Source organism: Eleutherodactylus coqui, chromosome 2, assembly GCF_035609145.1.
Source record: "Eleutherodactylus coqui strain aEleCoq1 chromosome 2, aEleCoq1.hap1, whole genome shotgun sequence".
Classification (NCBI taxonomy): Eukaryota; Metazoa; Chordata; class Amphibia; order Anura; family Eleutherodactylidae; genus Eleutherodactylus; species Eleutherodactylus coqui.
In genome coordinates, this window is record NC_089838.1 from 234348275 (window position 1) to 234371872 (window position 23598).

Sequence of the window (23598 nt, forward strand, 5' to 3'; positions counted from 1 at the left end):
ACCTGGGTATGTTTCTTGGAAAATGCAGCACAAGGCTGGAAGAGCACTACAGTGTTTCTGCTGCCATAATATGGAGGTGCATCCTGGCTGGTTGATGGGTCTCCTGTCCCGAACGCTAAAGCATCACAGGAATATATAACGCTTGGAGCTCCAGTCAGGAGACATGCGGTCAGCCCGGGACGCACCTCTATGTTACAAATGCAAAACGGCAGCCAAAATATGGCAGAGTGCTCCTGGTCGAACACGAAGAAAAACATTTTAAACAAATGCCAAGACTGATTCCTACATGTCAGGCGAAAATATGACTAAAATAATAAAAATTATCTTTATTTAAATAACATAATTACGTGAAAACAGTCACAAATACAAAAATATGGCTTTATACAAAAACACACATACAAAAATAAGATATAAAAACGGCACAAGACTATACACATGCCCCCAAAAAATGAATAAATAAATCACTTCATTCTGTAACAAGAACTGGAACACAGTCTGCATGGCTGAAGCAAGAAATAGTCGAGTCTTTTGTGTGCTTTTCAGTATTTAACTCAGCAACGGACTGTCAAAGCCGCTGTCTTGCCGTGGGGATGCAAAGTCCAGCAATAATTTCCGTGATGGTAGTTGGCTGCTTCGACCTACATCGGAGTATGGCTTCGATTCAACAGCTGTAGGTGGATGACCCACAGCTTTACTAGGATGCCGTGCACCAAGAGTTTGATCTCTCTTCTTAGCAATGTGTGCCGAGTGATTCTGACCTTCATATCTGCTGCCAAAGGCATCACGACTTCCCTCTGCAAAGGAAAACAATCCTGCTGCTGATAAATTCCCAGGAGCGTTCAGATTGTGAGACATATTGGTTAAAGAACTTTCTGTAGTCTCAAAGAGGCCTTTACTGTTCAAACAGCTCCAGTCATTACTTCCATTTTCATCCCGCACAGGAGTTTCTTGGAGTTCAAACTTTGGTCTATCTGATCTAGATTTTGGATTCCCATGGCATAAGCGATCTTTCAGTCCAGAGGGCTTACTTGGTTTACGAAGGGTGACCTGAAGAGACTCTGCATTAGCATTTGAACTACTAAAAGCAAGACCATCCTCTAAAGGTGTGCTCACAGACCGACCTGCATGCACTGGTTTAAGTTTGCGCTCAACACAATCTATTCCGATGTGCGCTGACAGATCAGGTTTGATCGCAGAGGAGTCTTCGGTATTAGAGTATCTGTCCCCATCAAGCTTCTCCTTCATATGTCTCCTGATCAGCTCATCTAGTGCCTTTTGTTCTGTGTTTGGATCAGTTGATCGGTTACTTGAACAGCTTAGAACATTCTTCGTTGGCTTAATTGCTTCAGGCTCCGTTTCATCTTGGCTCACTGCTAACCCTAATTAAAGATGGAAAAGATATGTAAAAATCTACAGCCCTTAGTCATTCCATTGCAGTCTACAGTGAGTTGTAAAGACTTCCACAGTCATCTGTCAAGTGATGTTTACACAGACAGATAATTATGAGCGCCTTCAAATACTGATTGCGGAATCGGAAGGCACATTAATGGAAACGGTGCATCATATAGGTTGATGCAAGTTTATTGGAAAAAAAGACTATATCTAATAAGTGAAGAATTTTCATGGTAAAAAAACACGTTGGAGATGCACAAGTCTGCTACTGCACAGAACTTACAGGATAGTGCTCTAGATTCCTCATGGGAAAAGATCTTTGGCTCAGTTTACACTCTAGTTTCTTCCACCTTCATCAGGGGGTTCCAAAAATATAGTAATTTGCAGCAGTACTCCTGCTGCCAAAAATATGGTAACCCTGCCGGAAGCCATGATACTAGTGTGAACCAGGAGGACACGCAACAATTGGACTGATCACCACTTTATTATATTTCTTGCAAGGTCTTGGCGTTCTGATAAAAGATGGCTGAATTGTCTACCAATACAGGATGCTGTTTAACCTTGTAGTGTAAAGTAACTGCATTATAAGCTGTGGGACTCAGTGATCCCATCTAAATGATTCACCTGTAATTTGCATTGCCCGCAAAATGCGCATCAACGTTGATGTTCCTGGATTGAAATATCCATCATCATCATCACCAAGTCCCACATCTTACAATACAATTAGTTTACACTGCCAAAATGATGTGACAGACTTCCTTTAATATCATGACTTCACTACATGGGTGACCAGATCATCCAGCTTTAAGTATAAAACACTGTTTTTCTAAAAGATTGCTGGACCCTTAGGCCGGGCTCACACAGGTGGATTTGAACAGCGGAGTCCGCGACCAGCGTCCGCCCGGACGATACAAAGTAATACACGGGCATTGAAAGACACGAACTTTCGCTGGTTCATTCAGATGTGCGGGTAGGAATTGCGGATTCTGCGAATGGAAGAAAAATCGCAGCATGCTCTATTTTAGCATGTACGACCTCCATTAAAGTTAACGGATGCAAGTGTTTCATCACCCATACGCAATTGACATTGTGTATGAGCGGCAGAAATGCTCACTACTTCATTAGGAAAATAGATAGAAAAGTCAGACAAGAGAAGAGAGAGATCTTTCTTCCACGTGGACGATACCCTGTGCATGAGCATACATCCACGATCTTCCACGAGCATTCGCAATTACTTTCTGTGAATGACCACAGATTACGACCCGTTGGTGTGAACCCGGCCTTACACAGAACAAGCACTTTTATCTTGTGTCTACCCTATTTCTTTATGGATTGTAAGCTCTTGTGAGCAGGACGCTCAATACTATTGTTCATATAGTTAATTAGTTCTCTGTAATGTAACCCTCTGAATTGTAAGGTGCTGTGGAACATGGTGGTGCTGTATTTAGTATTACAAAGTAGAAGTCCTAAACATAGCCTACCGTCAGCGATTATGTGTTCCAAAGCGAACAAATACATACCAACACGCAAGTTTCTACTTTGTGTTTTTTGGGAGATAGGAGTTTCTAACACTCTTGCCATCGTTGCAAGCTTGCTTGCAGCATTCATTATTTTCTTTTCAGCTCTTAAAAAAAGAAGAGATAAAATTCTATTTATAAAGTAATAAAATGTAAATCAAATAGTGATATATTATATATATATATATATATATATATATATATATATATATACATACACACACATATACACACATACACACACACACACACACGTGTGTATTTCTCCTGTATAGTATTTAAATGAGATTCAACACGCGGATCAATTAAACTGAGTTTTGTAAACTAGCAGACAAATGCCAAATGGCCTTTATTTATCAAGTGTTGTCATTTCAGCCAGTGTCTAAGTAAAAAAACGGCTAATTTACTGACAAATATTGCAAGAATTTTACGACCGCATGTAGCTTCTTTGATAAATTAGTTACATCATGTATTACTGCCATTAACTCGCACCATGGCTTACGGTACATCTCTTTTTCTAAGGCGAGGTTTGTATTCCGTGTAAATGAGACTCCGGGAAGAAGAAAAAAAAAATAAGAAAAGGTCATAGTTCATAAATGCGCCTCGATCCTGGTCAAGCAGTAAGCCCCAACTACTTTCTGCTCCATTTTTACCAACTGATATACCTTGCGCAAATAACTAAGTTCTGGTGCAAATGGTTCGTAACTACAAAACACAACAAATAAAGCTTTAATTTAGGAGTAAAATACACTAAAAAGGCACAAATGCATTGAACATTGAGAATATATTTTCCCTAGGGCTTTTCAAACCCCTTAACAACACGGCCAATTTTGGTGAGAAGGACTCAACAATTTTGGGGGATTTTTATCTCCCTTTTTCAAAAGCCATAACTTTATTATTCCGCGGATTTAGCCATATGAGTAGAGATGAGCGAGCATACTCGTCCGAGCTTGATGCTCGTTCGAGTATTAGGGTGCTCGAGATGCTCGGTACTCAAGACGAGCACCACGCGGTACTCGTCTCGATTAAACGAGCACTGACCATTGAATTTAATGGAGCCGGCAATACAGCTGGCTCCATTGAAAGCAATGGCCTGCCGGCGAGCGCGGGATGAATTGTCGGGAAGGGCTTAAATATATAAGCCCTTCCCTGCAATTCATCCAGAAATGTGTAAAAATAAAATATATATATATATATATATATACTCACCTGGTCCCGGCAGACGGAGTTCAGCGCGGCCAGCGGCAGTCCTCCTGAACTGCTCTGAACAGCTGTGAATAGTATTCAGCAGCCGGGGATTTAAAATCCCCGCATGCTGAATGAGCTGCCTCTAATTGGTCACAGCCTGACCAATCAGAGGCAGATTCCACTCACACACCCATTCATGAATTTATGAATGGGTGAGTGACTGCTGCCTCTCATCTGATTGGTCCCGCTGAGCCAATCAGAGGCAGCAGTCACACACCCATTCATAAACTTGAGATGCAGCCCAACATGTAGCCCCTCGCCTGCCCTATCCGTTTCTGTGTCGTTCCCATCACTTTCTTGAATTTCCCAGGTTTTCACAAATGAAAACATTAGCGAGAATCGGCGATATACAAAAATGCTCGAGTCGCCCATTGACTTCAATGGGGTTCGTTACTCGAAACGAACTCTCGAGCATCACTGAAAGTTCGACTCGAGTAACGAGCACCCGAGCATTTTGGTGCTCGCTAATCTCTAAATATGAGAGATTGTTTTTTGGTGGCGAACTGTAGTCTTTATTGGTACCATTTTGGGGTACATATAATGTATTGTAAAAGTTTTTTTTGTTTTTTTTTGGACGGCAAAGAGAGAAAACACATCAATTGCCATGGCAACCCATTAGACCTTTGCGATTACATTGCAGAGGGTCAATGACATCAGAGGGAGTGCACTCCCTCTGTGAAACCTTTACATTCAGTAATGTCTATAGATTGCAGTTTGTACAGGATTAACAGATGGGATCTCTGTTCTTATGGATCCCCTACTGTTGCAGTTGGCGGTCAGCCATCAGTCACAGCCGGCTCCCACTGTGAGATGACACAGGCCCATTTCTGAGCATGCGCCATCCACCGGACGCAAGTTTACATCCTGTTGCGTTAAGTACCACCCTGCCAGGACGTGAACTTACGTCCTGTGGCGTAAAAGCTTAAAGGAACCTGTCACCAGGCTGAACCCTTCCAAACACTGTGCAGCACTATATTAGTAATTAATGAAGTCTTCTACACCTGCTGCTTTTACTGGCCATCACCCCCTGTGCACACCTCTGGAAAAGCAGTTTATAAAAGTCCTGCACTGCATGCCAATTCGCTTCGAACAGTCCAGTGGGTGTGCCCAGACCGTTCCAGCTGCCCAGTATCTCTGTGTAGCCTAGCCGCTCTGCCTGTGATTGATGTGGAGGACACTCCTTGATGTGGAAGTCCTGTCAATCAGTGCGAGACCAGTGCATGTGCACCAGAGCCTGACGAGTCTGCTCATATAATGGCAGACTTCTTTGTACATTCTCACCAGACCTATCAAAGCAAAATTAGTTCCTTTTAAACACAAAGATTAAAAATGAGCCAAAACTGTCCATCTATCATAATCTAAGAGTATTCATGGGCAAGCAGTTATGGTCCTCCGAGACCGGGTGAGTTCTTAGCCAAATCAAATGAGCGCCCATCGAAACATGTTGTTCAACGCCGCTTTCATTTTCCTTCACAAGGCCTGAGAATCGGAGCAATTGTTTGTCCCCACAGACTGGCTGTACTGTTCACATGGCGAGATGTATAGCCGATTAGCGACCATGTTTACGCTTATTGAAACTGAAAGATCAGCCTAGGAAGGAGTGTTTACTTGCTTGTTGGCTGATCATTGGTCCTTTAACACGGCCCACTTATCAGGCAAACAAGCATTCATTAGAACGTTCGGGTTCGATAGTCAGCTCATGTAAAACGGCCATTAGTCATGGTTCCCTGGTGAAATTTATTACAAAATCAGAGGGTCATCTTGGAAAAAACATTAGGACTCTGAACTGCCAGAAGCACTGGTTATATCCTCCCATAAAAGTCTAGACTCCCTCCTGTCTGACCTTATAGACCCAATTACATTTTTCTAAACTTACTAGCCTAAATTTGGATTTGGCAACAAATCTATTTTGTATACTACAACGTTATGTTTCTTGTGTGTGATACTCACCCGTCATTCTTGCCATCATCCTTTAGTAACTGCTGAAGACACGTCAAGTAATATTTGCGCATTTTCCTAGCAGTTTCTTGTCGCTCTCTTAAAACTTCATTTTTTAGCATTTCAGCTGCTCTTCCCTTACTTTCATGTATATAACGAAGCATGTCATCTGTTTAATTAAAAGGGAGAAAAGACTCTAGTACATGGTATAAACAAAGCAAAACTGAGGTAATTTAGGTTAGCAAAAACAAAAGTAATCAGTGTGTTTCCAATTACGAGTAACCTCATCACAAACAGGGCAAAATGAATTCCATTTCCAAGTGAGAAGCTAAAAAGATGTTAAATGGGTTGTCTGAGACCCAAAACTACTCTTTCGACTTCTATGTATACAACAATGAACATTTTTAACAAGTGTGTGCGCCCCCTTTTACCAATCCTGAGCTTGGTCATGCGCTAATCGCTGGACTTGGCTTACATCACGTACACAATCAATGAGCTCGGTCTGTGTGCCTAGGTCATCTGCTACGTCACTGGCTGTGGGCCGACCTTGCAATTGGATGAAATGCGTAATTTTTAGGCTTTTTTCACTCTGCGTTTTTAGCCCTTCCTAGATACAAGACTAATGTGGAAAAAGAAGGGACTTGGATTGTGGGCAAGTCTATATTTGGCACCAAAGTGCTGTGTCAGAGGAGAGTCTGTGGATGACAGTTGAACTGAGAGAGGACCCTGAGATGTGTACCATGTTTTCCTGCACCCAGGTCAAAGACACAGACTGGCACCCTGCCAGATCATGTGGTCTTAGCCCAAAGGCCCACTTAATCACAACGAATTTTGTCCTGTGAATTGTTGGATCGTGCTAAATTGAACAATCGTTCATTGTTCACGGCAAAAGGCAAAAGGATTATTCAACTTGGAGTGATGATGGGAGACCAGCCAATTAACACCCCATAGGAGTGATCGGGGGGGGGGGGGGGGGGGGAGACCCGTGCGTTACGGTGTAGAGACAGGTCCTAGGATCTCCTTTATACCAGAATGGAGATAATAGCAAGAGTTAAAAGCCTCTGTTGTTACCCCATAATCCCCCCTCCCCACCCAACCCCCCAAATAAACAAAAAAAATATCTCTTTTCCGTTTTTTCTACACCTTCTTTCCCAATTCCTCCCTTATGAAAGTTATGTAGGGAGATGTTTTAAATGTCTGCATCAAAGCCGGATCAGATGAGCCATATGGAATAAATCTCAGAAATATGTGTTATCGTTTACCGATCATTCATATTCATAATGTCTCTGTAAAACAACAAATATATTACCAGTTTAAAGGGGTTGTCCCGCGAAAGCAAGTGGGTCTATACACTTCTGTATGGCCATATTAATGCACTTTGTAATGTACATTGTGCATTAATTATGAGCCATACAGAAGTTATAAGAAATTTTTCACTTACCTGTTCCGTTGCTGGCGTCCTCGTTTCCATGGAGCCCGTCTAATTTTCAGCGTCTAATGGCCAAATTAGACGCGCTTGCGCAGTCCGGGTCTTCTTCTTTTCTCAATGGGGCTCCATGTAGCTCCGCCCCGTCACGTGCCGATTCCAGCCAATCAGGAGGCTGGAATCGGCAATGGACCGCACAGAAGCCCTGCGGTCCACCGAGGGAGAAGATCCCGGCGGCCATCTTCAGCAGGTAAGTAAGAAGTCACCGGAGCGCGGGGATTCAGGTAAGCGCTGTCGGGTGTTCTTGTTTAACCCCTGCATCGGGGTTGTCTCGCGCCGAACGGGGGGGCTGTTGAAAAAAAAGAAAAACCCGTTTCGGCGAGGGACAACCCCTTTAAGCTTTGTAAAATGGAAAAGAGATTAATAAAAACATTTAAATATAAAAAAAGGGTTATCCCAAGATCAAGGTCTGAGCAATGGGCATATCACCCTTGAGACCCACACCAATCCCAAAAATGGGTATAGAGAAGAATGTAGAAAGCAGCACACTCACATACCACATTCAATAGAGGGAAGCCTTAAATTCCTGCACGCTCCACATCAGATCCCGACCACAGATCAATATCGTCAAATCGTACAAAAAAGGTCCAGGAGCAGCAGATTGGAGGATGTAATGTTTTGCACCTATGTCCAGGATGTTGCTTTATTATGATCCACATACACAACAAACAACGTTTCGGCTGGTGCAACCAGCCTTTTTCAAGTCTACTTGAAAAAGGCTGGTTGCACCAGCCGAAACGTTGTTCCTTGTGTATGTGGATCATAATAAAGCAACATCCTGGACATTGGAGGATGTAATGTTTTGCACCTATCTGCTGCTCCTGGACCTTTTTTTGTATGATAATCCCAAATATGGGGACCTGTGCCCGCCACTCCCCTTACTGCAAGCTCACTGAGGCCCCTCAATAGGAAGAGCTTGAATAAAGCTGCAGCTCAGCATGTACTACTGCATTCGTCATCAGTAGGACTACCAGAAATAAGGGAGTACAAGTCCTCAACTATCTCTATCAACCCCACTGAAATCAATGGAGCAGTACTGAGCATGTTCAGCGCTGCTCCACTGAAGCTCCTCATCAGTGCAGGGGTAACACAATGAGCCTGCAGTAAAGAGGAAGCCATAGAACCCCATTCTTGAGAACCCCACGGATCAGACTTCTCATCTGTCCATAGGGTAGGTGATTAAAGTCAGAGTCCTGTACATTGGACAATGAAAGGGCAACGGCTCTGTTTTTTTCCTACACATTGGTATCCACAGGCACTGGCTGTGCAGTTGAGGGGGCCGTGCTGCATTTCCCTGCACAGCGGGTGGACAGGAGTGCTGTTGTACAGGAAAAAACAGCAAAAGTGATACAATCCTTTTTTTTTATCTATTGTTTTTAACTAAGATATCTAAAAAAAAAAAATTAGATAACTGGAATTATTCTTACCGTTAATTCCTTTGCCATGAGTCCATCATGACAGCACACAAGGAGGTTGCCCCTTCCTGAGCTCATTGGGACAGGAAGAGGAGAGTCCTTAAGGCCACCTCCCACAGCCATTCTCCAGTGACTTCAAATCATCACAACAGATATGTGGCCCAGTCTTTTATTGTTGCCGTTGTTTACATGCACAATATACATTTATTTACAAGGGCGGGTAAATATTTGCCATCATGATGGACTCATGGAAAATGAATTAACGGTAAGAATAATTCCAGTTTTACTAGAACGTCCATCCTGACAGCACACCTGGAGGCAATACCAGATGACCAAGTCTTAAGAGGGGAAGTGGGGGGACCACTGCCTGGAGGACCTTCCACCAAAAGGCCAGTTCCCTATTGCAATAGAGATTCAAGCAATAGTGCTTCGAAAAGGTATAGAAACTAGACCATGTCGCGCCCATCTGAGAGCCACTACCAGCACTCGCAAAGTTCTAGGGCTAAGACCCTTGTCTAGACCCTCTTGAAGGAAAAATAGGATCTTCGTATGGTCGGGATTGCTCATATCTGGACTATCCGGTTTATACCCATGGCAACATTTTTTCCACATCCTAGAATAAATACCGGAGCTAATGCTGTTACGACTCTTCAAGACTGTGTTTATTAACTTATATGATTAGCCCCTGGTCCCTCAATCTTTGCCGCTCAGTAGCCAGGCTGTTAAACTTCAACAAGCGAATCTCTTGGCAAAACACTGGACCTTGTGTCAGTAGGTCCTCCCTGAGAGGCAGCGTTATTGGGGACTGTATCGCCAATCAGGTTAGGAGCGGGATCCAGGGCCTCTTTGGCCAAGCTGGGGCAATGAACTTTTGTATCTTCTGAAGAGATCGGGAAATCAAGGTAAGAGGAGGAAAGGCATATGCCAGACCCATATTCCACTCCTGGGATAATGCATCTAGAGCCATGAGATCGTCTGTGGGGTTCAATGAAAATAATTTTTCGCATTTCAAATTTATTCTTGAAAACAGCTCTATTTGGGGTTGACCCCAACTGGACATGGGAAGATGGAACACCTCTACATTCAGGGCCAATTACCCGGGGTCTAAGGTTTTTCTGCTCAGAAAGTCCGCCACATAGTTCAGTGACCCTTTTAGGTGTATCACGGATAAATATGCTATGTTCTTCTGTGCCCAAGAGAATATCCTTCACAACACTTGCTGTCTGGCAGCGAACCTCACAGACTCCGCCAATGTATCCGCTAGGAAAGCTATAACCTTCTTAAGTAAAGGAATACATTTCAAGATTTCTTCTCTTGATGTCTTCTGCTTTAACTGAGACTCCAGCTGAGCAAGCCATAAGTACGTGGAACTTGCCACAGATGTAGCTGCTATGTTGGATTCTACCAAGGTAGACGCTAATGCTCATTTAAGGAATCCTTCGACTTTTCTGTCCATCAGGTCCTTTTACTGAGATGCGTCCTCAAAGAGTAAGGACATTTTTTAAATACGTTTTGCTACCTAAATGTCCACCTATGGCACTGTATCCCACAAAACTGTGTCCTCTGGTGCGAACAGGAGCCTATCCTTGAATTCCCTCTGCCCCATTCTTCAGTGATGATCTGCTTTAAATTCTCATTTACAGGAAAACACTTTTACGCCAGGACCTGAGACCCTCGAACATTTCATCCTGTACTGATCTTGGTTGCTGGACCTTGATCACTTCCATGGTGTTATGTACTGCCGTAATTAACTCCTCAAAATCCCGGTTAGAGAAATAATATTTCTTCTTAGCGTCATCTGTTATAAACAGGCGCAGAAAACTCGGATGATTCCGCCTCAGAATAGTCTACCTCAGACGGTTCTGATGATGGTAACATATAATCCCGAGTACGGGCTCTTTTAGCCTGTCTAGAAGGTCCTTGGCTGGGGTTCAGAGTTTTGATCCAACCGCATCGCCTAACCATTAGTGGATGCCTTGTAACCAGTTCTGTTGTTCATCCTTTACAATTTTTGCCGTACAGTCTGAACATATCGGCTTTTTCGTATCGCCATCCAACTTTTTCGCACATAATGCACATCTCTATTTTATTTTTGTCAGTTTTCATTTTTAATGCTTCCTCCTAAAAATAGGAGAAGCCATTATACCAACATACATAAGTCATCACTTTCCTGGATTTGTCCAATGGACGACTTACAGTTGGCAAAGTTCCCTTGTCACCCTCCACGCATTTGCCGAGGGTCCCGCGGCCTACTGACCACCGGCGGTTTCTCCCCTGCCCCCACTCTTCAGAGCGGGCACCGGATCCTGGACTCCTCTGTGAGTACAACTCGTTCCTCCTCCGGCACAGAGAACTCTCTCTCTGTCCATTTGAACAGGAAGAAAACACTGGAGAATGGTGTGGCCTTAAGAACTCTCCTCTTCCTGTCCCAAAGAGCTCAGAAGGGGGAACCTCCATGCGAGCTGTCAGGATGGACGTTATGGTAAATAAAGATTTTTTTCCAGATATATTATTTAAAACAAAAAAAATTGCCAAAAAAAAACAAAACACTACATAAATCTTGTATCGTCATAGTTGTACTGACCCACATAAATTCTACAGTTTATTCTGTGGTGGTGCAAAAATCATGATATGGGGGGGGGGGGGGGGGGCTTCTCATACCATGGTGCTGGACCTATTTATCGCATACAAAAGGATCATGGATCAGTTTGAATATATTGAAATACTTGAGGAGATCATGTTGCCCTGTGGTGAAGAAATGCCCTTGAAATGGATGTTTTAACATGACAATGACCCAAAACACACCCGTAAGTGATCATCATCTTGGTTACAGACAAACAGGATTGAGGTAATGGAGCGGCCAGCCCAATCCCCTGACCTCATTCCCATAGAGAACTTGTGGGCCGACATGAAAAATGTGGTTTATGAGGCAAAACGAAAAAATGCAGAAGAACTGTGGAATGTAGTCCAATCTTCGTGGACTGGAATACCTGCTCAGAGGTGCCAGCAGCTGGTAGACTCCATGCAACACAAGTAGTTCTTCGAAACAATGATTATGTCACTAAATATTAGTTCAGTGATTCACAGTAGAGTGAAATCTTACACATTTTTTCAGTTTATACATTACATTTTTGAGTTTTATAGAAAAAAGCTGGCACTGCTACTTTTTTTGAACAGCCAAAAATTCCTTCTTTACTTTCTGTAAAGGATTAACACAAACTGGATACATTTTGTTACGGTTTTGATTTGGAATTGAATGTGTAATCTCTCCAGTGCATTTGTATTCATGGGAATACATGTTATAAATGATTTTGCGCAATTTTCTGTTGCCATCTTCGGACCGCCATAACTATTTTATCTTTCCGTTGATGTGGTTGTGCGAGGGCTTGTTTTTTGCGGAATGATCTGTGATTCCTATCGGCACCATTTTAGAGTGCATACCACTTTTTGCTCACTTTTTATTATATTTTTTTACCTTAGAGACAGTGTGACCAAGAAAGTACAGTTCTGGATTTGTGTATTTATTTTCTCTGACATATTTACTGTTTGGGATAAATAATGCGTTATTTTGCTAGATCAGACTTTTATGGTCGTGGTGATACCAAATATCTCGTTGGATTTGTTTTTTTAATTCTAAATATGGGAAAAAAAGGGGAGGTTGAACTTTTGATATCCTTCATTTTTTTAAATAACAAACTTTTAAACTTTTTTTTTAGTCACCTAATGGGACTTGCAATCACACAGTCAATTATACTGTATTCTGACAATCATGTCTTGATAGGCATTCATTCATTGCAGATCTGGAGGCCCTCAGAAGCCTACGGGCTGCCATAACAATGGAACGGCACCTCAGGGTCTTATTGTGAAGGGGGCCCCGACTGCCAATCAGGGCAGTTAAAGGGTTAAAAGCCATGCGAGTGCTGATTGCGGCGTTGAGGTGGGTGTCACCCGTCAAAGACAGCTTGAGCCGCCACGTATGGAGTGAGATCGACTCTCGATCCCACGACATACAAACCCCATACCTGGAGGACATACATGTACTTGTTAACACATAATATATACTGTATATATACAGGCGCACACATTATATTATATATTTACACATACACATAAAAATATGTACATTAAGTTTTCCCATAACACATACGCTTACTCTTTTGCAGGTGACTAGGTCTCTATGAAGAGGAGTTTGGGAAGCCTACAAGTAGCAGGAAAGGAGTAGCTGAGCAAGAAACTACATCCTCAGAAAGGGGTAAAGGTGTGGGGATGGAGCACAGGAAGAGATTCCAATGTGAGAAAAGGAGGGGGCAGCCTAAAAAAGCTGAATTCTAATTGCCAAAGGTAAAAAATACCCATAGGTAATATTCCCTAAAATATAAATGCTTTATTATTCAAAAATAGGCAAGGACAACATCAAAAAGTATTATAAAATAAAGGGGCAAATGGGGGCAGCAATATAGTGACGTCAATGGTCATCAATCAGTATCACGTGTGTAATTCTGCATCTACACACTTAAAACATAGGCCAGGATGGCCAACTTCCAAAAGCCTATGTAGAAATTAGTAGTCAGCGCTACCAGAGCCCTATTAAAAGTCTAACCTATAGCCACCCCGACATGTTTTGCCTCATGTCGTCCTCAGGGGGAACAACCACCAGGGCTATAGGGACTAAAGGAGCAGTGCATTTCCCCTCACCACCACCGTCCTCCAACATACACCTGAAAGCTGATTTCTGACAAGCAAATGACAAGCAGCAGCAGATGTCTGTAGCCCAAAACAGCACCTCTCTCTGTCACCGTAGTAAATAGCTGAGTTATTGCTGTTGAGCAAACATCTGCCGCCAGAGTCCATTGTTCTCCTCGCGGCAGAGTACACAGTGTAATGTACATTACGTATGCAGAGCAAACACAATCCTTACACTGTTAAAGCCCTTTTACACGCAACGATTATCACTCAAAATTAATTCAAGAGGCTAAAAGTGAGCGATAATAGTTACATGTAAACGATGGCAGTTGTGCACCAGTTGTTCAATTATCGTTAGCCAAGGTTTTTAGCCTGGCATAAAATCCATCATTTGGCTGCTGGAAACTCTTTCAGTTGAAATGCAGTTCATTCAGTGTTTTCAGTGGCTAAGCAATGGTTTTGTTTTGCATATTCAATGAGTGTAGCGTTTACTCTTTCCAGGAGGAGAATAACGGAATGTGTCCAGAGGTTTGCTTAACTGGGCGAAGTGTTTATGCAATAACAAACGCCAAAACACACGCCCAGCTGAGCAAACAACTGGTGGAGGAAACACAGATGAATATTTAGCTAAGGCCGCCTGCAGACGGGCGGGTCGGATCCGGTGGCGAGGATTCTCGCCGTGGGACCCGACCCGAGTGCCTGCAGGGACCTGGGCGTACTCACCCGCGCCCGGGGCTCCGGCTGTTTGATGTGCCGGCTTGCGGCGCATGCGCCGGCTGGAGCTGGCGGCGGGTGAGTGACGTTTCTGTGTGTGGCTCGCAGAGCCCCGCACAGAAATAGAACATGCCGCGGTTTGCTTGCGGCGCGAGATTTTGCGCGACCAAACCGCGGCCGTCTACATGGGATTGTGTTTGTTAACGCAATCCTATGCAGGCTTCCAGCGGCGGAAATCCCGCAGGAAATCCTGCCATGGAATTTCCGCTCATGGAGTGATTATCTGTGCGTGTAATTTTATGCAAAAGCATTGCTAAATCTTTCGTCAACTTGAGTGATTATCTTTGCGTGTAAAGGGGCCTTTACCGTGCAGTCTTTTGAAAGATGAGCAAAATTTATTTAAACAGAATAAATTTGCTCAGTCTTTCAGGGCTTGAATGATGGATTTTGTGCAGACTGAAAACCACCGTTTAAACGAAAAGTTCACGATGCCCGCGTTTACATGTAACGATTATCGCTTATTTTCGGCGGTTTCAACGAATTTTGAGCGATAATCGTTGTGTGTAAAAGGGTCGTTAGCCATCTATCAAGAGTATACATTTTGATTATAAAAAATAAAATAAAAAAGTATTGTTTGATGATACAATAGAATTGGTCAAACACTTAAAAAGTGCATACTTTTCACCTGGTTTCATCTGCCTTATGTACTTTTTTGTGCAATAAAATTGTAGCTTACCATGCTTTAAATGTACCATTAAAAAATGTGTGCTCCATGTATTAAATTAAAAGGAAACCCTTTACAGTTAAAACAGTATAAATGATTAAATGCAAAAAACAGACACAAACATATGGAAGCATATATGCTTTGGGGGAAGGGTGTGGGGAGAAGGAAATTGCATATGTTTTCTTGATGTATGTTTAACACGTATGCTAAATGTACATTAAAACATGATGCGAACAGCCCTTCATAGATTTGGGTCAAGACAGTGTTTGGTTGCCAACTCACTTTTTATTTTGTCAACAGCTTTGATATATTGTGCACGCATGTCCTCTAGAGCATTTCCTCTGCAAAGATCACAACCCTTCTCTGAACCCTGTCCTTGTGGAGTACTAGAATGCAAAGAACAAAAAAAGTTAAGTAATTGTGAAATCTACAGGAAGATCAGATTTCTGAAACATTCATATCATCTTAAAACACTCCGCCATATAGTCATTTCCTTCTCACTACCTTGCATTTGTCACTAGACCTACGGTAGATATACAGTAGTGATGCAAGAAGAGAAGTGTCACATCTCTGAGAGCTCAGCGTTATAAACCCTCACATCTAAGATAAAGAGAACCTTGTGTAAAGAGGGAAAAAAAATTATGGGTTCTATGATAAAGAAACACGCACAGCACTAATATCCCCAGAAAGTTTAAAAAAATAAAATAAAAAATCCCTACCGTTGGGAGGTGCTGCTACTTTTCGTCTTTTCCAGAACTTGACGCAGCTCAGCATTTTCCTTCCTCAGAGTTTGGGTGATAATCTCATTACCTGAAATTAAAACGTCAAGAATCACATACGAAGCATCATAAAAAGCAGGGCAACCAAACAGCTTTTGAAGTCGTTCCTCTGTAGAAGCCAGAAGGCATAATGCATAGAAGTAAATCCAGTAGACTTGAGTCCCCCACCATTTTCAAGATCTCCATTTACGGTCGGTAATTAGGAACTTCTAGAAGATAAACCAGATTCTCGGACAGTGTCCCAACTTGTATTCTCTGGCATCCCGGGTACCTATTAGGAGCTCCGCAGAAGACAACGCCAGCAACGCTGTCACTTACAGTAGGAATGGCAAAAAATCTCAATCTACTCCTATAAATGCCTGTCCTACAGCAAGTTTGCATGAAGGAAACCTAATTGTAAGGGATTGAAAACATTTTCAGGGGTTTCCTCAGGTTCAAAAGGTTGAGAATGACTGGTGTAAGTAAAGGCCCATTGAACGAATTTTGAGCCAAAAATCGTTAAGTGTAAAGTGACTGAAAAGGAGCTATAATCGTTACACGTAAACGCGGGCATCGTGCGCTGTCTGAAGAATGATTTTATGGTGAACTTAAATCCATTGTTCAGCAGCAGAGAGATAAAGTGTCTCTCAATAGACTGCATGCTGTGTTCTCCAAGGGGGGTGGGGGTGGGGGGAAATTATATTGCACTCAGCTGGCAGCCACGAGAACAATGTGGGCTGTGTGCACAGCTGGGCTCTGCAAACAGTTCATGGAGGCCCTTTTACATGCAAATGAAGATAAGTATTAATGGACATTAACACGTTTTGCAAAAAGATTGCTAAAAGGTGCATTTAGACTGAAAGATGATTGCTCAAAAATCGCTCAAACTCTGGCTATTAACTGCATTCAGTGAAGGCTTCATTTGCACACTTAACTGGTACTTAAGTAACTGAGTAGCTACTTAATAGTTTATGCAAAATGATCGCTCAAAGCTGTCACTCAAACTGTCATTTGAGTGATCTCTGAGAGATCATCCGCCCATGTAAACCAGCCTTAACTCATTGAGGCATCGGCAGTGGTTAAAATATTCGCGACCCTCAACTATGGAGCTTTCAGCTGCAACAGACAGGAAGGCTAGTGGATAAGAAATGTAAACGTAGAAAGAAAATGCTATCAGAGGCAGAATTCACTCACTCTTAAATTGCTCTGCTTTCAATTTCTGGTCTTTCACTGCTTCTTGAAGATGGCGACAAGCTTTATCCAGTTTGCTTCGAAGTTCCTGACAGTCCTTCTTGTACTTCTCAAGTTGTTGCAAGCAGTTTTCACAGCAACAAAATGCCGGATCATCACCTTTTCTTGGAAATTGTTCGTCTATAGGATTCAGAACAACAATTTACAGCCATTATTAACTTTCCCAAAGACGTCTTCATGCAGGCTGACAAGCCAACATACTTGTGTATTATTTATATGTTACACAAGGCAGATAGCAGGCTCCTCAACGCCAAAAGGATCTGGAATATCTGCCATTGTCGGGGGCATTTCCTGCGGTAACATTCATACACATTATTTTGGCAAGGAGGACAAACAATACAATGTAATAAAGAATCAGGGCTTTAAAATAAAGCCAAAAGCTTTAAAATTATACATAGAGAAATGAAAACAGTAGCTGCATCAATAAGAAGCGTCAGAAAATAATCATGCGAGACATTATAAGACATGTACATTATAATTAGGCCACATGCACATAGTAGAGCCTGTTGGATCTCATATGCATGAAGCCATCTTCTCAAGATATTAAACACTTTTAGGAGAGACTCCCTCCATACAAAACAGATGCCACAATATAGTTTAGATTCATACAGTATCCGACAGAAGAAACCTTCATATGAAATTGGAAGCATACAGAGGTACGGTATAGACCTCATGCAATAGAATGGGACCCCTAGTATAGCTTCATACAAAACAGAGCCAAAATACAGCCGAATACAGCAATGTCCCCATAACTGCCGAAAACAAGGGATCCTTTGTTCCACTCTCAGTTGGAAAACAGGACAATTATGTGTAGTCTGTCATTCAGCCATTTCTGACAACCCCATTCATCTCTAATGACACAGACAACGCATGCTCATCCTGCTGTCCAGCAGAGAATACAGGCTGAAGCCCCCTCATTCTCGGAAGCAATGATGGTGGTCCCGAAGATGGAACCCCATCAACACTACGAGATCTTCTATACAGCAAGTGTACCATCACTAGAAAATACAGAAAGCCGGGGCACTTGTGAGATAATGCACTGTATATATACACACACACACACACAGAGCCACAAAGCCTCGGTAAGAGGGGGAAGCAGAATTTAACTTTTGGTATTGTATAATAAAAAGTTATATCTCCATCATTATCAAGATATCTGCCGAGGCTGCATTCACACAACCGTGTTGGTATAACGTATTCCGTGGGTGAAATACGCTGTACCAATCTCCCATAAGCAGTCATGTTGCCAGTGATATGAATTGCGCGAAAATATGTGCGCAAGAAAAAAAGTGGCAGAATGTTTTATCTTGGCGCATATTACATGCCAAGATAGTACATGGCCATCTGGGTGGAAAAAAAACAAACTATCATGTATATTTTTACCATTTGTATGCTTCTCTGAAAGGTTCTTCTTGTGACTTTTCGTCACACCTTCCGCATTCCTAATATAAGATCGGTCCTGTGCACTCATGGAGACCTTTGCAAAATTCTCACCAGGTTTCTGAAACACATCAAGAAAAATATGACTTGTCTAGTAGGCAACATGTACAGAGTAACAGATATCTGTGGATAAACAGGCAGATTTAGGTTAGCCATAGGTAATAGCGCGTTTTGGCCACTAGGGGGCCAAAGAGTAGAAGAGTGCTCAGCAGGGAAACTGCTCCCTGCATTTTGGGCTGCAAAATAAGGAAATTGGTAGCCAGGTGGGAGAGCTACTAAAGAAACAGCCAAGCTCATCCATAATAACTCCTGACTGGGAGCTGGCAATTTAAGGTAAAAAATGCACCTTGTAACGAGAGGTTTTTGGGTGTGTAGGCAGTAGGCCTTACTCTGGTTTAGAGAAGGATGCTAATTGATAGTGCGGCTACTCTCACATCTGTATTGGAAACTCCATTTGGACGTTCCATCGCAGATCCGGCACAAAAAACTGGGAAAAACGAATATTTTTGGTATAACTTACCGTAAAATCTCTTTCTCGTCGCGTTCATTGGGGGACACAGCCAGACCATGGGATATAGCCACTGCCACTAGGAGGCGACACTAAGCAAAAGTGTTAGCTCCTCCCACCAGGCTATATCACCCCTGCAGGCACTCAGCTAATTAGTTTGTATGCAAGCAGTAGGTACAGCCAGTGGGAGTACACAAAAAAAAAAAAAATTATTCACACTTTAACCTAAACCAAGGAAAGACATACCAGTCTTCTGAAAATATATCTCATCATCTGTGACCCGAGACCAAAGGGCTCTGCCCTGCTATAACGAAATTAATCCTTGGGAGGGTGCTGTGTCCCCCAATGAACGCGACGAGAAAGAGATTTTACGGTAAGTTATACCAAAAATATTCGTTTCTCGTCCGTATCATTGGGGGACCCAGCCAGACCATGGGACGTACAAAAGCAGTCCTGGAAATAGAAGGGTGTGAATTCCCAGAAAAAAAAGGGGTCCCCAGCAGTCAGGGGACTGCCGCCTGTAGAACCTTTCTACCCAATGCAGCGTCCGCTGACGCATATGTATGGACCCTATAGAATTTCGCAAATGTATGCAGGGACGCCCAAGTGGCTGCCTTACATACCTGTAATGCTGAGGCTCCATGCTGAACCGCCCAGGAAGCCCCCACCGTCCTTGTAGAGTGGGCCGTTATCCGGAATGGTGGTGACCTCCCCTTGGCTCGATAAGCCTCAGTCACTAGCGACCGAATCCACCTCGAGATGGTCACCTTCGAGGCCGCAGAACCCTTACGCGGCCCTTCTGGGATTATGAACAGAGTCTCCGTCTTCCGAAAGTCTTTGGTCCTTGCCACATAAATTTGTAGGGCCCTTACCAAATCCAACCGTGCAGTGCTCTCTCTCTCGCATGTCCGGGTACCGGGCAAAACGATGGAAGTACAATATCTTCATTAAGGTGAAATGCTGATACTACCTTTGGTAGGAAACCCGGAACCGGTCTCAGCACCACCTTATCTTGGTGGAAAGTCAGGAAGGGCAGTTCGACCGATAGTGCAGCTAATTCGGATACTCTCCGTATGGACGTGATCGCCACCAAAAAGACCACTTTCCAGCATAGCAGTCTCAGGGGTACGTCCCTGAGTGGTTCAAAAGGGTGTGATAGCAAAGCATCCAGCACCAAATTCAGGTCCCATGCCGGAGTAGGTGGCCTGAACGGGGGTGACGTATGTGCGACCCCTTGAAGAAAAGTCCGCACCGCCAACCTACTAGCGATAGGTCTCTGGAACAGCACTGAAAGGGCCGATACTTGCCCTCTCAGCGAACCTAACCTCAGCCCGAATTCTAGTCCAGCCTGTAGAAACGCTAGAATGTTTGCTAGTGAGAAATGCATGGGATGTATCTGGCGGTCTTCACACCAGCTGAAGAAGCGTCTCCATACGCGGTAATAAATTCTCGATGATGTTGGCTTCCTGGCTTGGACCATAGTTCGGATAACTGCTTCCGAGAATCCCCGTTTCTTTAATATCGCGGTCTCAACGGCCAGGCCGTCAAACGAAGCGACCTTAAATTCGGGTGGAAGATTGGTCCTTGTGATCGTAGGTCCTCCTGTTCTGGGAGTGGCCATGGAGCGTCGGCCAGCATTTCGATCAGGTCTGGATACCCTACTAGCCTCGGCCAATCCGGAGCCACCAGGATTGCTGGACCTCCTTACCTCTTGAGAAACAGTGACCGACCCCCCTGGATTCTCCAGAGACTTGTCCACCATCTCAGGGCAAGGCGAACCCCTGGCGTTATGGGGATTCCCTGGTCCAATGTCCACTGCGACCTGTTCCAGTGTTCCAGTACATCCTGGAACCGGAAAAGCCAGCCCCCCACCCTGTGAATAGCGGGTGGGGGGGAAGACCCTCATGCTGATACTCCTGTCCTCGCGTCCCTAGGTGCCTTGGAGCGGGCTCGCCAGGCTGGCCTGGTCTTAAAGGAAGGATTCTTCCTCTGCTCTGCTGGGGCACTTTCTGGCTGCGTCCACTGTCCTGTTGTGGGCCGGGATGTAACTTGCCGAAAGGAATGAAAAAAGGATTTCTTCCTAGATGGAGCCTTTCTTGATCTTCCAGCCCCTTGCGGGAGAGACGTACTCTTCCCTCCCGTAGCGTCCTTAATTAGATCGTCGAGCTTTGGGCCAAACAGTCTCTTGCCCTCAAATGGCAGTTTCGTCAGAACCGCTTTAGATGATGCATCCGCTGACCAGCTTTTCAGCCATAGCGTCCTCCGTGTAGCCACGGACGCTGCTGATGCGCGTGCAACAAATTTGGCTGTATCCAAACTCGCCGCGCAGACGAATCTTTCTGCCTGTATGATCTTTTCAGTGACGTCTAACAGCTCACTGGGTGGGGCGCCTGCCAAAATATCCTTGCGTAGTTGTTTTGCCCATGCCACCGACGCCTTGCTCATCCAGGCTGAAGCGAAGGTGGGTCGCAAGGCGGTGCCTGCCGCCTGAAAAGTTGTCTTCGCCAATGCATCAAGTTTTCTATCCTGTGTGTCGGTTAGAACCGCAACCTCGGCTGAAGGCAACGCCGTGCTCCTTGATAAGCGCGATACTGGCGGGTCTACCACCGGAGGCACCGACCAGCTTTTGACTAGATCCTCTGAAAAAGGATAGGCGGCGTCCCAGGATTTACCTGGCTGCCTGAAACGTTTGTCTGGACTCTCCCATTCTTTCCCCAGGACTTCTTCAAAATCCTGATGGAAAGGAAATGTTTGGCGAATGCGTTTCTGCCGTTTAAATGATACGGTAGCTTGTGGTACCTCGATTGGAGTCTCGGCTACCTGCAGCGTGTCTTTCACTGCTAACACCAAGCTGTCCATTAAAGTGGACAGCCTGGACACCTGCTCGTCATCTAGGTCTGACAAAGATGACACAGCGGATCCTTCTTCCTCCTCCGGATCGCTACTACCCCCTGAAAAACCATGCGGAGGCTGATCCTGGTCTATCGCTTGAGAGGCTGAGGAGCATGAGGCCCGTAAGAGGTCCGGATGGGACCTAACCGACCTCCCTGTATGCCGAGACGGCTTAGAATCTTCCCTGGACCTAGGATACGTCCAGGATGTTCCCCTGGAACCATGAGGAGCGTGAAAAGACTCTTTAGAGTGGCGCGACCTAGAGGATCTGGACGACCTTCTGGACCGACGAGACCTGTGGGAAACCCTTTCAGAGCTGCGGGATCTCCACCTCGTGTGACCTTCCCCACGAACGCTCCGGGGAGGACACCTCCGAATCAGATTCCAAACGGCGCAATATTGCTGCTGACGAGCTGGCTAGTCCTGACACTGCTGCGGCCAGGGATCTAGCCCATTCAGGCTCGGCTACCTGCTCTACAGGGGCGGCGGGGGGCACCGGGGTCCCTGGAGCCGATCGCACTGGGATACAGGTTACACAGCGGGATTCCGCCTGACCGCTGGGGAACTTAGCGCTGCACAACGTGCACGCATAAAACTTCGCCCTCCCCATAGCCTGACTGGAACCCTCTGGTCTAGGGTCAGACATGACGCAATCCACACCTATATATAACCGCAAGGGGTGGTGGGAATAGGGGGGGGGGGGGGGTGGAAGGAGGGAGGGGGGAAAGGGGGAGGGAGGGGGGCATTAAGCACATGTCTGGGTGAGATAGAGGGTGGAGAGAAGGAGAGAGGAGGGTGAAGGACCAACGACACCTAAAGCCATGCAATCTGGTGGGGGTCCTCTGAAGGGGGTCCTGGCAGCTAACCGCAGACTTGAAGGGGGTTTGAGGTGCCGCTCTGTTCCACCCGGGTACGCTCCTACTCCCCTTTCTGCGCTCCAGCAGTGTTCCCCCCTGAGCTCGCCGTCCGAGAGGGGCGCTGCTCCAGAGGGGGGAACCCTATTGCTGGCGGGCCAACGACGCCAATGCGCATAGGCAGGGTCGTGCCACCTTTTCTTCGCTGGGTAGGGCGCCGCATAGTGGTGGAGACACCCTCTGCCTGCGCCCTCCCCGGGAGTACAGGAAAGCCAGGGAAAAGCCCCGACTCCCCGTATGCCCGCCATAAGTCCTCCTGGACCTGACATGTCTGCCTCCTTGCTAGACACTAAGCTAAAAACTAATTAGCTGAGTGCCTGCAGGGGTGATATAGCCTGGTGGGAGGAGCTAACACTTTTGTTAAGTGTCGCCTCCTAGTGGCAGTGGCTATATCCCATGGTCTGGCTGGGTCCCCCAATGATACGGACGAGAAAAGGTCCTACATGTAGGACTTTCTCGTCCGGTAAAATGCTGGTCAGCTGAACAGACTGCATTATAGACAATAGAGTCCGTTCAGCGCTGTCCGCTTTAGTCATAAAACAGATCCGTTCAGCCAGGGAATTTCCCTTTTCTGCTTCCAAACTGGAGCAGATAAAAGGAACCCCAGACGCAGATGTGAGAGCAGCCTTACCAGCCTGACAGGCCCAGGTTTTATTTTGCTACTATGATATTTCTACTCTGTGATACGTAATGCTGTGACTTGGGCTGCTGTGAAGAG

At 44.8% G+C, this 23598-nt stretch overlaps 1 protein-coding gene across 2 annotated transcripts in view; it reads right to left on the bottom strand.

Annotated features, from left to right (window-relative positions):
- Positions 1-306: 306 nt before the first annotated feature.
- CEP152 (centrosomal protein 152) overlaps positions 307-23598 on the bottom strand; it is a 60291-nt gene continuing 36999 nt past the window's right edge. For both annotated transcript variants that reach the window (XM_066592618.1, XM_066592617.1), the window contains exons 22-28: positions 18510-18627; positions 17070-17246; positions 15837-15927; positions 15400-15503; positions 6108-6264; positions 2913-3016; positions 307-1379 (exon numbers count right to left, since the gene is read on the bottom strand). In XM_066592618.1, coding sequence (XP_066448715.1) covers positions 547-1379; positions 2913-3016; positions 6108-6264; positions 15400-15503; positions 15837-15927; positions 17070-17246; positions 18510-18627 — 1584 coding nt within the window. In that variant the 3' untranslated portion in view covers positions 307-546. The remainder of the gene's footprint in view (positions 1380-2912; positions 3017-6107; positions 6265-15399; positions 15504-15836; positions 15928-17069; positions 17247-18509; positions 18628-23598) is intronic.